At 38.3% G+C, this 13,668-nt stretch overlaps 2 protein-coding genes across 4 annotated transcripts; one reads left to right on the forward strand and one right to left on the reverse strand.

Annotated features, from left to right (window-relative positions):
• Window positions 1–2,048: 2,048 nt before the first annotated feature.
• Window positions 2,049–4,784, forward strand: cdk2 (cyclin dependent kinase 2; the record flags this gene model as incomplete). Of its 3 annotated transcripts, XM_079242685.1 has the most annotated exons (7): window positions 2,049–2,164; window positions 2,929–3,006; window positions 3,111–3,231; window positions 3,333–3,503; window positions 3,820–3,921; window positions 4,018–4,221; window positions 4,566–4,784. In XM_079242685.1, 7 exons carry the CDS (start codon window positions 2,049–2,051, stop codon window positions 4,668–4,670), a joined length of 897 nt encoding a protein of 298 aa, XP_079098811.1. In that variant the 3' UTR covers window positions 4,671–4,784. The 3 variants fall into 3 exon arrangements, with proteins under 3 accessions (XP_079098811.1, XP_079098812.1, XP_079098813.1); XM_079242686.1 differs by lacking the exon at window positions 3,820–3,921; XM_079242687.1 differs by lacking the exons at window positions 2,929–3,006; window positions 3,820–3,921.
• A 1,181-nt stretch (window positions 4,785–5,965) lies between these two features.
• Window positions 5,966–9,306, reverse strand: olfml3b (olfactomedin-like 3b). The gene is made up of 3 exons (XM_079242940.1): window positions 9,146–9,306; window positions 7,978–8,263; window positions 5,966–7,380 (listed from the first exon to the last, which is right to left on the reverse strand). The coding sequence occupies exons 1-3, from the start codon at window positions 9,242–9,244 to the stop codon at window positions 6,596–6,598; spliced, it is 1,170 nt and encodes a 389-aa protein (XP_079099066.1). The 5' UTR covers window positions 9,245–9,306; the 3' UTR covers window positions 5,966–6,595.
• Window positions 9,307–13,668: the final 4,362 nt, after the last annotated feature.

Genomic DNA, 13,668 nt, shown 5'->3' on the forward strand with positions numbered 1-13,668 from the left:
GCACTCAGTTGTGAAGCATCATCATAATTTATTTCATTAGATACAAACATGAAAATTATAATCATATTTTCTCATTTTAAAACATCTGATGTAAAAACCCATTAAAATTATCATCTGTGGAACAATAAAGAGACAAAGGGGTTAATAAGAGCTGGCACTCTTTCTGCGATCAGGCTGTTACAGATGGGGAAATGACAGAAAAAGTACTAAACTAGAAACACTCAGAAAGGGCAGACGTGACAACAAATATTGTAAAAAAAAATCATTTACAGCTAGAGCTTATATGAAAAAAAAATAGTCATATATGTCCCAAAGTGAACATCCTTTAAAAAGTACTGGATCCAGATCATCCCCAAAATCTAAACACTTTTTCTTTATTTTATGTCTGAGATTTCCAGAAAATTCAATCAAAATCTGTTTGTAACTATTTGAGATTTGCTGCTAGCAGACAGACAGACCAACGCTGTTGAAAACAAAGAGACTTGTATTTACCACATAGGCGAGTTACTGCCACTAGAGAGAGCTAGTCACCCTTCTTCATTCTATGCAGTTCATTCCGACATGATGGGAACTGCTCGGCTCACAGGCTACATGATGTATTTCAGTGTTTTAGTCTTTTTCTTCATTATAGTACAACTTTTTGAAAAATTCTAGGCTTCAAACAAACTAGAAAATTGCTTAAATCTAGAGGTTTGATTTGTGAGGTCTTGTTGAAAGATGCCTGTATGTTCTGCTTTATGTTTGCTCCTCTCAACATGTTAATAGCATTTCTGTTTGCTCTCTCCTGTTGGCTTCTTTATATCACGTGAACAAAGAAACAAATGAATAAATTATTAAGAAAACAGAACTTCCTGAATAATCCAAGACTATTTAAGAGCTTTCTTGTAATGTGTTTTTATTTCAGATAAGGATTTTTTACCTGTTGATTTAGGCTATTTGTAAATATTTTATGGCTCCTAATTTGTTTGCTTAATGTTTTGTTTATTTCTGAATGTATGCCCCCTTTTATATTTAAAAGTGTACTTTCATGAAATAAGAACTATCTCAAATTGTGAAGAACTCTGACTTTATATTGCTTATATTTAGTAAATTTTATTAAACAATATGTAAGCTTAAATTAGTACTTTTTCTTTTTTCCTGTAAAGTTAAGATAGCTGACATTAGCTTAGTAGTATGTAAGAGAGATACAATAATTTTTATCTTCTCTTTAACTAAAGCAAGTGCATTATACACCAAGTTAAAATGTAATTTCTAAAAAGGCCTGTAAGGAAACACAAAATAAATGGTTCAAATAAGATAGTTCTTAAATTATAATCTTATTCAATGAGTATTGTGCTACTATAAATTAACTGACATTACTAGTAGTGTCGCTGATAAACCAACAGAGAGAGAGAGAGAGAGAGAGAGAGAGAGACTGGTCGAAGAGCGTAAGGTCTGACGTCATCACTTTCTGACCATGTGATCAGTGTGAGCGCTTGTTGGTTTCTCTTTTTCATCCTGGCGTTAACGTCCCCCGATTTATACCTGTTTACCATGAAGCCAGGAATACAAACATCGCTGAAATATAATCCAAAAAATATTTGATTCAGATAAAGATTTCACTGCTATATGTAATGTTTTCCCGAACGGATATAAGAGACTGAGCAAAAAAAACCCTCCAGTAATCGGTGTGTCCCGAGTACAAAAACAAACGCTCCCGGTACAACGCGGGAAACGCTGTTGTCTTGGTTCAGTGTTTTCACCAGAAGCAACCGCCGAGCTAATCCTCGTATTTACGGATATTTTAACCATCAGGATCTACAAATGACCGTCTCTTAGGTTTTTGTTTCCTGCGTTCAGACCTGAGAGAGTTTATCCTCCACGGGAACTCCCGTCTTTCAGCAGCGGCGTGTCTGGACCGCATGAAGTTTACGGGAACAGGAGTTAATTATATGTTGGTCCCCGCGTTTACGTTGACGTCTGTCCCTTTAGCCGCCGAGCAGCTGCTAGCTCCGACACAAAGCCACGGCTCTTTGCTAAGAGGCTAAACCCCGAGCACTTGTGCAAAAATGGATACTTTTCAGAAGGTGGAGAAGATAGGAGAAGGGACGTATGGTGTAGTTTATAAGGCCAAGAACAAAGTGACCGGAGAAACTGTTGCGCTGAAGAAAATCAGACTTGACACGTGAGTAAATATATATTGATTATCGTCTGATCATCACGAGCTAACGTCAGCGATGCTAACAGCTACTGTCATTTTACTCCAGATTTTATAAAACCTTTTAGTTAAACTCTGCTAGTTTCCTTGAATTACCGTAAAATGAAATGATGAAATGCTTATATTGGTCTATAGTTAATTATCTGTATAGTTCACCAGTTTATGATCAGCGATTTATCACTGTATTTATTAACTAAAGTCAACTTATGCATTTACAATCAACTATTGCTATTTAACTTCCCTTCACAGAGTTATAATAAAAGTCTTACAAAGGGGGAAAATATGTCACATATAAATATACTGAATTTCTTCAATTGAACATCATTTAACTAAAATTTTCGTTCAACTGCAAGCAAGTATGATCATAAGCTCTTACGTCACTGCTGAAAATGTGGGGGATATTTTTAATATGAAAATAAAAGCCTAGATTGGTGGTTCTGTGCAAAAATAGTGTATTTTAAAATGGTGCCAGGTTGTATCAGTGGGTTATTGTTTAGTGTTTCTCATCACTCAGAAAGCCAAATCCTTGGTATGGCGCTTATCAGTCTCTTGACTTGAGTGATTTTGCCATGATTTATTACTGCTTTTTCATGACAATAATTGTACATTATTGTGAAATTCTGAAGGTGTCGGCTCATGTTATCACTATCCAAGCTACTGGGAATGACAGATGAGTTTAAATGACATTAATTTAACTTGGAAAAAACTGATTTGCTGTTGATTTTATCCAGGGAGACAGAGGGGGTACCAAGCACAGCCATCAGAGAAATATCACTTCTCAAAGAACTCAGTCACCCAAATATTGTCAAGTAAGTCCTAAATGTTGCAACTTTATTTAAATCCTGTTTACACCATGTTTATGCTAATTACAGTATTAGGTTTCGAACCAGCCTCTTCTGTCTTTGTGTTTCAGATTGCGGGACGTCATCCACACAGAGAACAAACTTTACCTTGTTTTTGAGTTTCTACACCAGGATCTGAAAAAGTTTATGGACACGTCCACAGTCACTGGCATCCCACTGCCTTTGGTTAAGGTAATCAAAACTTCAGATTCTTTGAGATTTATAAGAATTTATGAGTTCATATTCTGTGGATGTTGGAGTTGACTTGTGCCTATATGATTTTGTATTTTTAGAGTTATCTTTTCCAGCTGCTCCAAGGCTTGGCCTTCTGTCACTCTCACAGAGTTCTCCACCGAGACCTGAAACCTCAGAACCTCCTCATCAACGCCCAAGGGGAAATCAAGCTGGCTGATTTTGGTTTGGCGAGGGCCTTTGGAGTACCTGTCCGCACATATACACATGAGGTAAGGTGTGCACTACCCTTGTTTAAACATGTCCATATGCTTTTTAAACAAAAGGTTTTATTTCCACACTTTGTGGTAAAGTTATTGACCTTGTCCTCAGGCAAATTGACTCTTACTTCATCTCGACAGTGTCTACCAATGATTACAAAGTATAGTAAAATGTTTACTACTTTTTCTTTTTGTAATGTCTGTAAGAGCTGGTTCACAGAGTTTTTCCTGTTGATTCCTACCATGTTTTTTATGCAGTTTTTGATGACTGAAATGGTGTTTGTTTTGTTTATTTCCCTCACAAATATACCTCTGTGATGTTTATCAGGTAGTAACACTTTGGTACAGAGCACCAGAAATTCTCCTTGGCTGTAAATACTACTCCACAGCTGTGGACATCTGGAGCCTGGGATGCATCTTTGCTGAAATGGTAGGTCACTTAACCTCATCTGTCTCAAGAGAAGCTTTCGCACAATGCTGTACTGATGTCTTAACATGGAGATTACCTGCGTCTCTCTGTGCACAGATCACCAGAAGAGCTTTATTTCCAGGTGACTCAGAGATTGACCAGTTATTCAGAATCTTTCGCACCTTGGGCACACCTGATGAGATAGTCTGGCCTGGAGTCACATCAATGCCAGACTACAAACCATCTTTCCCCAAATGGGCTCGGCAAGATTTATCCAAAGTGGTGCCGCTTCTTGATGAGGACGGACGAGAACTGCTTGCAGTGAGAGCATTTTGTATTTATTAATAGATTTATTACTTAATCATGTGCTTGGTTGAAATGGTGGGTTTGCAGGGATTTCTTTAATTGAGGGTTTTAGTGAAATTTGGTTAAAAAGACTAACAAAAATGTTACGTGAAATTTATTTAAATTTTTTCCCTCAAGTTTTTGCTCTCAGTTTAGACAGCAGTCAAATTCACACATGCCACGAAAACAGTCTGAAAAGACTGCCTGAACGCATTAACATCTTATAAGATATCCTCCGTATATTAAAATTGAGCCATTCTTACCTTTTAAGGAGTTTACAACATGACTGTTTTTATTGACTATTTCATTCTGTTTCATAGGAAATGCTGAATTATGATCCTAACAAAAGGCTTTCCGCCAAAAATGCACTTCTACATCGATTCTTCCGGGACGTCACCATGCCAGCTCCTCATCTGAGACTCTGACATGTGCAGCATATCAGGTTATTCCAATACCAACAATATCTAAGCAATAAGGACGACCTTGTCTCGCTGCGGGACTGTGCCTGAACTGGAGACAGAACCTGGACACAATCGGATATATTCCGATTCTTTTGCCAACCAGAAGCTATTTGTCCTGAAACTTTTGCTAATTTTTCAGCCTTGATGTTTCTAACAGTTCTGTGTTTAACTGTAATTTTAAATATATGCCCTCATACATGCAACTCTCATAATCGATGTATTATTTGTGATGCGGGATGTGCTTTGAGTTCGGGTCAGTTTGACCAGTAAAAATCCCCAACTTGAATGATATGTTGGCTTTCGGATGCAGTCTGAAGTTCAAAAAGGCGCTTGGTTAGAAGCGAGTATGATTAAATAGATTAGTGGGAGTTGTGCAAATAAGAAATGGAGACATTTGTAACCTGGAGCAGCATCTGGGAGAGATGGACTGACGACCACCTGCAGCCAAAACGGCTAAGACTCCAGGTTGATTTTTCTTGCAGCTGTTTTCAGAATTTGGGTCCAAATTATCTTGAGGGGTTTTTAAAACGGCACCTTTTGTTTGAAAGCGAGGCTTTGATGTAGAAATGTCCCGTATTTTACAGAATTTGTTTTTGCCTCTTTGTTACCATAGATTTTATCCAAACATAATTAACAATTTTTATAGATATTGTTTATGTACAGTTGGGAAAAAAAATAAAGTTGTTTAAATAACTGTTACTGTTTGTATCTGCATGTTAAGTTAATGTGGCGTTTTGGTGCTGAGGAGCCAAAACGGTCCAGCTAAGTGGAATCAGATGATGATGATGCTGCCAAATACAGTGTGAAGCGCAAATACCAGTCAGACCGTCTATTATTAAATCAATCATCCCTCACAAAGCTTTAATAAATAATGCAGTCAGACCTATCAAACGTACTATTTGTAAAGTAAAAGTGTTTGAACTTTTTCTTAAAATAATTTACATTGTTAAACTTTGCCACTAAAGAAACTATGGAACATTTAATGCTTAAATAGATACCAAGTAATTGTAAAGATAGTTTTGAAAGCGTCAATGAGATGTTGGTTGTGTTTGAAGATGAGGTGATGGGTCTGCACTGAAGATTTAAAAAGATTTCTTATTAAAATTAAAAGTGTAATTTATAGTTCCAGTTTAAAAATCAGCCCATCAATCGGTCAACAACACAAAATACTGTAGAAACAAAGTCTGATTGTTGAACAGCTTTAGTTTGATGTATATTTTTATAATGAATAATAAAGGAAAAATAATCATAGTGGGAAACAAACACAATAAAACTAGGAAATGGATATATTTAGATATAAATAAACTCATGCAGTATATTGGATATGTGACCAAATAGTGGTGCTGTTTGTTCATGTGAAGGTGCTTTTAGTCATATAGGGAAATGCAACAGAGCCAGCCAGCTAGCGAGTTTTTGCACATATTCTGACATTCTGGTGACACTCGAGGGTGATATCTGTTGATGATGATGATGATTAGCATTATGTTGTATCAATGCACACACAAAACTAAAAGGACTCCCCAGAAAATAAGACAAAATGCAAATGTGAAGGGAATATTTTCATTTTTTTAAACCTGTTGTAAACTAACAGCACATGATGTCACTGGGACAACAACAGCAAATATAACTCATGGACAGATGGATGTGCAGTGTGGTCTGATTAGGAATAAATCATGAGAAAATGTTTTAGACATAATATATCTAAAAAAAATGTTACATTAGTTTCTTTTATTTAGGCTTGATTACGACTGATTTGTAAGGAAAGAACTAATCGGTTTCCTACATTAGAAATATAGTGATGACGTATGATGACATTGTGTCAAACCTACATATTTAACTACTGCATCCAGGTTTGAAGAGTGGATTCGGAAGATGCGTTACTTCTACCCTCAAATCTCCAGCTTCTTTTTCATGAGAAGCTTGTACAGGATCTGGTAGCCATCGTCCCAGGCGTACAGCATCTGTTCCTGTGGATTGTACTTCAGGCTGGAGTGGGATCCGTAGCGTTTCGGAAAGTAAACCAGCGGTGCGTCCTCATTGGTCACCATGTCGTTGACGTCAAACACACACTGCAGTCGTGAGCGACCGGGCTGCTTGGTGTTGTACACCACATACAGAGTGCTGCAGATGACGAAGGCTGCCTCTGCGTTCTCTCTCGGACAGTTTGTGTCCCACATCTGCTCAATGTCCAGCGACTTGACGTCCATTTTAGCCAGTGAGATGTGCTTTTCGTTCTGCTTTGTGGCGTAAATGGCCCAGAGTCCTTCTTCGTCCACAGCCAGGTCCATCACCGTCTCAGGGGTCAGGCTGTACACAGGAACGTGATCTTGCACTGGAAACACCGCACTGTCTGTCACAGAATTAGTTCCCATGTCATATTTAACCACGCTGATCTCTTCTGCCTGACTTACGTAATACACATAGTTGTTGTGAACCACATGTCCTGTTCCCGTCCAGGCAGACGGCAGCTTCAGGTTGGTGGACAGAGACATGCCAGTTGAGCGGGTGAAGTCCTGCACAGTGGCAAACTCATTGATGGTGTCCTCAGCTGTCCCGTTAAAGATGTAGACCTTACCGGAGGCCTTGCTGGTGTCTTTGGTCCACATGCCCTTAGGTCCTCCAACACGCTTCAGGATCTTCATGGCTTTTATATTTGAGATCATGTCACTGCAGTCTGCAGGCGAGGGACAGACATGGACATTTACAGCAAACTTTGCAACGCTTGTACAGTTAAAGCACTCTGACATTTTCTTTTACTCTTTTATTTGACATGAGAACAAACTTAACTGCTGATGGCCCAGTTTCTACCTCGACACGTCTCAGGTTTAGACAAACTTATATTATGCTCATAGAATCAGTTCCAGTTAGTTCAATTGTAGATACGCTTTAAATCTTGCACCAAGCTGTCACTTCTCTCAGGATTTACATTAACATGCATGACATGGATTGGTCATGATGTTAGTCAGTGAACAATTTATTATATAATCCTGCTTTTAAGGTTCTAATCTGGTTCTAATCCTGCTTTATAAAAAAAACAAAAAACAAAGTTCATGTTGCAAAACTACCAGCAGTCCCATCAGGAGTAGCTTGTTTCTGGTTAATTCCATGAAATATCACAAGAAATGAGTTTATCCCCTCGCATAATTTCTACATACTACTCCATAACAAAAACAGTGACTAGTTCAGTTAGTTTAACAAAAGAAAATGTGTTGTGGTGATATTTAGAAGTGTTGTTCCTTTTGACTGACAAACCCTTTACCACATGTCTCACCTGTGAGTTTGAAGTATTTAGTCTTCTGCTTCTCTTTCACCAGAGTCACCTGCTGCTCTATCAGCTTGTCGTCCACATCTACACACGGCTGAGCTCCGTTCTGCGTCTCCAAGTAGTCCAGCTCCCGCTCCACCCGGTCTACACGTGTCCCCACACTGTCCAGATTCGTTCTCAGTGCTTCTTTTTCTTTATCTAGACTCTCCAGCTGCGACACCATCTGCTGTTTCAGCTCCCGCAGCTCAGAGGCGTAGCGGGTGGTCTGTTCGTGCCACAGGGAGATCCTGTCCTGTTTTTAACAAAGTTGATTAGTTTAGTCTGAGTCTGAATGCAAGCTGATTGAATTTCATTGCAAATTATACACAGATGTTTGTTTATACAGTAATTAAACATGGGTTTCTAAAAAGCACTCAAGGTTGTAATTCTGGGCTGTGTATGGTGAATGCATTGCAGCGTAGGTCCACAATGAGGAGAAACTCCTCTTTCAAACAGCCAGCTTCAACCCACACGTGGCAAGAATCCACCATGCTCATGTGTCTTTCAGGAAAGTGCTCCGAGCTCTCTCTACTGGTCCTGCTTTGCAGCAGATCCTGACTTTGCTGTGGATGAAGGAAATGAGATTTCCTCTCTGCAGGTGATCAGTAACTGTGATGCAAGTTTACTGAGCAGAGAAAGTGCTGTTACTGAGCTGTACTTTGGAGGGTTAACCATTAAAAAAAATCCCTGGAGGGCTACGGATGCACTGTGACAGAGAGTACAGACTGAACTGCAGTATAAATGACAGGATCTCCATTAGAAGCTTGAATGTTGTCTTTTTCTGAGATGTTTCTAAAACACTAAATAAATTATAGCCACTTTAAAAAGGAGTTTCCACACAGACACGATGTGCTCTGTGAGAATAACCAACAAAATATCACAGACTTCTATGATGTCACTAGTAAAAACTGCATTTTTGGACATCACAGTATGTACACCCAAGTTTAGAGCTGCAGTTTTACTTGCTAAAACAAGACATTCATAACCACATACATGTAAAAGATCTGTGTTTTCCTGTATTCTCCCCAGGTTTCATCCACATCTGCATTCCATTGCCTCTGCCGTGTCCCTGGAAGTTTCCTCTCAGAGGGACTCTGGAGCGCAGGGCTTAGTAGGGACGTAAAGAGAGACTTACCTCGATAGCAAGCAGCCTCCTTTCCAAGTAGTCAATAAGCGCTTGGTGCTGAGCACCGGCAAAGCAGGCCAACATGACCAACACGACTAGTCCTTTCATTTCGTGTCAGATTAGCCACTTTTGGTTACTTTAAAAATTCGGACTGAAGTTCGGCTGTGAGTGTGCAGGAGCCAGCAGATTCCCAGAGGTGGGCTGGAATGTTTTACCAAGCTGTCTGGGAGGAGCCAGAGCCATCTGGTAGAGATGGAAGCATAAAAGGCTGCGCTTCTTACTGTACCTCTACCTGACTGATAATTTTATAAGTAAAAACAATGCATCTTATTTTGGATATATGTTTGGCTTTAAGGATATTGAACTCATTCTATGTGAAACATGAGGTATAGATGTGGCAGAAGAGCATTTTTTGAAGGTGGAGTCAGGAGTCTGGAGTATTCGCCTGAAGTTTGGGAGGGAAATAAGTTGGTGGTGATTATGATCAGAATGAAAAAGAAGCCGCATGTTGACTTTGGCATCAAAGTCTCCTCATTAAAGGGTCTTGTTGCGTTTTTGTTGAACGCCTTAAGCTGAAGGTAAAACCTGCAACGGGTAAAAACTCCACGACTCTTTAATGCAAAAGTCTAGTAAGTAAATCACCAGCTCACAGTGAGAATAAAAAATACCAGCATTAACAAATGAACCTTCCCATGGAAATTAGGAAGTAAATAACAGTCTTTTAACAATAGTCAGAGGCGGTGATACAACATATGTAGATGCTTTAATCCACATCTGCTGTGTGTGTGTTGCAAGAGAAATGAAACGCAGCCAATTCTACAAAGCAGGCCGTCTTTTCACTGAGTTGTCAGAAAGAATTTATACACAAAGAACAAAGAGATTTAAAGACGATACAATGGAAGTGTAAAAAATTCATCTAATCCTTCCTCATACCTGCTTTGGTAGTAAATAAAAGATAACCTACCATGTGCCTTCAGCAGTGTGTTGTCAGTCTTTTTAGACTTTCTGTCCAATCAAAGATCAGAAAAGATATCAACGATCAGAAGAAACATAAAGTGAGCTTTGTGATGTTAACACTGTAAATGATGAAAGATATGCAGGATTCTAATAAATTACACAAAGTCTTAAACTTTTAAGAGCTTTGCATTAATTTTGCACTGGATAAATTAGTTTATTGACCTTAATTTACTCCATGTGTGGCTGCTGTGTTTTCCAGCTGCATTTCTAATAATGGTGACATCCCAACAAAAACAGTCATTAGAAGAAAGAATTAAAGGGAAAAGGGAAGAAGTGGAGCTGTCTGTGGTTTCCTTTGTAATTATACAGTATGTCCACCTGATTACATAACGATTTTCCCTCAGTTTGCATGTATGACGCTAAAACTGCAGTGTAAATACAGAACGTTTGCATAATGCTTTGTTAGAGACACTCATAATAATATTCTTACAAGTGTGTCATTTCAGGCTTTTTGTGCGTTTTAAATTTATCCATAAATTTCCAGTTGAGTCAAATGGAAAAAAAGGAGTGAGATCTTTTCATGCTGTCAGAGCGTGAGGATGAGAGCAGAATCCCATTGTTGTTGAATCAGCGCGGCTTATTTTCCCTCATGAAACCGAACACCTGCCCCACCCCGTACGTCTGAAGTGGTAAATGAATTTTGCAAAGCAAAACTGTGTGCTATTCATCCTATAGGAACTATAATAGAGTAGCTTTTCCTGTTCATATTAACAGAACCACTGCAATGCATCTACATCCAGGCACAAACAGTGTAATGGCTCTATTTCCATTTTGAAAGCATGGTGGCTTTTTTTTTTTTTTTTTTTTTTTAAAGTAATCAATCACACCATAAAAGATGACATCAATCCTCTATTTCTCAGTTGTACGTGTCTCTAAGAAATATTGACTAAGAAACATTGAAGTCCGCTGTAAAGGGCTTTACTTCTCAGTCACATTCCTTCTTGAAAGTTTTCAAGTTTTCCATATCTGACTGTTTCAGACTCATCTTAAAAAGGATTCATTTAGTTGTTTCCTCTGCCAAGGAGTTTATGTTTTACTGGTGTTTATCTGTTTGTATGTTTGTTTGTGTTCAAGATAACTAAAAAAGTTATGGACAGATTTTTGTGAAATTTTCAGGATGAATTGTGAACAGGAAGAACTGCTTTAATTCTGGTGTTGATCCGGATCACTGTTTGGATCCAGGAACTTTCTAAAGGCCTTGGCGAAGGTTTGCGCTCTCTGAGTGCTTTTCTAGTTATTTCTGCATTTATCTTTCTGTCTTTACCCTGGCTAGTTTCTCAGCCCACTGCAGAAGAAAGCATATGTGACCATCATCTTGCTGGACTGTAAAGAGTTTGTTAAAAAGGTGAAGAGGTCTGGTGGTTCAGTCTTTAATCAGATCAGTTGATTTTGCAGTTAGAAAGTCATTACATAATGTGTTTTAACAAACTTCCAGCTGGATATCCTGGGACATTGAGGGAGGAATGGTGCTCTGGTTGGCTGCAGCATTGGCTGAAAGTTTACATCTTCACTCATCACTGCATAAAGAATAAAAATAAGCCAGGCTTACTGACAGGCTTTGCTTTCCTAAATAAAATACTCCCACCAACAGCAGCAACGATGTAAGACCTTCCCACCCTCATGAGGTGAGTTGGGTTACAGCTTCAGCTGTTATGCAGCATTACAGTAAATATTTATAAAACACAAATTACCCTACTTCTTGTACTTTAGTCACTCTTAAACACCCTCTCTGGCAGCAAGTGTTGTTCTAAAACTCATCTGTGTTTCCTTAAACTACATTTCGTACAAGTTTTATCCATGAAAAATCTCATGGCCTTACAAAAGCCTCATGTAAATCATTTTATGACTGCGTGGCACTAAAAAACATTTTCCCCCTGCTGTCATGAGAGCATATCAATATGCAAATGTGGCGCCACCCACATCTTAGCCAGAAAACAGTGACAGATGTTGCCTATGACAAACAGCCTACTACAACACATAACCATCTTTTGGACATGTTGAAAAGCTAATAATTTGATGTTAAGCATTTTTATTTAGAAATATAATGAAATAATGAAACAAGTGCTTCTGTCTTTGTCTGACGGGGAGAAATATTTCTCCCCTGAAACCAGACAGGGCACAGCTGCTGATCAGGAGCTTAAATGCTGGCTTGAATTCTGTGTTTAAGTCTAAAAGGTTTATTAAAATGGTTAACCGAGGCACACCTGTGATACTGTTTGAACAAACTTAAAGAGCAATAAACATCTAACATTTACATTTAAATGCATGGCTTTAATACAAAGTATTTTACACAGTAATACTGCTACTCTTACATGTGTCTTTTATTACTCATCATCAGATTATTCCACAATATCAGAAATCCGTACTTACGTTTCACTCAGTTCTTTTATTTTTTTCTAAATTTCTTGTAAGCTCTTCTCATTCAGGAACTGAAAGTTAATGCTTTCATTCATGGAAACATTCACTGGATAGTCTGCTACATGGATGCCTTATGTCTCAATAAGACAAGGCAACATCTGACTCTTCTAGATATGGCTATAGATTTCACAGTTATTACATTTTTTTAACTGCACTGTGGAAAATGAATGTTTTTTATACATTGTAAATAATTTTTCTGCAGTTACTAACAGTAAGTGTTATGTTCACCTGCAGCTATAACAGTTACCAAGCCAATTAACATGTGCTGAGCATAAAGACAGTGTATTAATTCATAGCAATGCGTATCCACATATACCCAGTGTAAATGAGGTTGTAAAGGGCCAAGTTGGCAAACAGACATGACTACGAGTCAGTGTGTCTGGGGTTTTTTCCAGCACATTTGCCTACAAGATTTTGACTCTTCCTCCGTGATTGGGCAGAGTGCTGTGAGAAGTTCTGAAAATGCAAAGTCAGGCAAATATGTCAGGAGCACTGTCAGGATGTCAACTGAGGGTCCCTTGTTATCAGACAGGAAATCAGATACCGGCTGGTCGCACGAGCGTGCAGGAACCTCATACAGGAATACCTGGTATGTCTTTTTTTTATTTTTTATTATGCTATAAAAACTGAAACTTAACATTGCACGTTATTTGATTATGTACAAGTTTATCGACACATTGGAGATGACAACTTTCAATTTTATATTTCAGTGTAAATTGTTTATCATATATGGAAGCACGGAGACGCCAACCAAATTTCAATAAAAGGGACCTCATCATGCTTATATTTTGTTGTAAAACTGTGAAGCATATCACGGTATTACTTTTTAAAGTTTATTGTAAGGACATGAAACACAAAATACTGTCTGCAGATCTTGTTAAAACAGAAATATTGGAGCAATTTTTAGCAAAATTATTCTTATCACGCAGAAACATTTCAGTTCTCTTTTTTTTATTTTTATCGAGAATTAATTCTTCTTTGATTTTTTGTTGTGTACACAGGAATGTGGGATAATATGAGCAACACAACTCACCTGCCTGCGCGTCTACAGTGCATACGTGTGTGTTGAATTTGGTTAACATGTACCAGTGGTTATA

The sequence above is a fragment of the Telmatherina bonti genome (genome assembly GCF_933228915.1).
Source record: "Telmatherina bonti genome assembly, chromosome: 6".
Classification (NCBI taxonomy): domain Eukaryota; kingdom Metazoa; phylum Chordata; class Actinopteri; order Atheriniformes; family Telmatherinidae; genus Telmatherina; species Telmatherina bonti.

Excerpts from the sequence above, each read along its gene's own strand:
- olfml3b (XM_079242940.1), bottom strand. The coding sequence starts at position 9,244 with ATGAAAGGACTAGTCGTGTTGGTCATGTTGGCCTGCTTTGCCGGTGCT. Across the intron at positions 8,264-9,145 it reads GGAGGCTGCTTGCTATCGAG|GACAGGATCTCCCTGTGGCA; the intron begins GTAAGTCTCTCT and ends TGTTAAAAACAG. Across the intron at positions 7,381-7,977 it reads TAAATACTTCAAACTCACAG|ACTGCAGTGACATGATCTCA; the intron begins GTGAGACATGTG and ends CCTCGCCTGCAG.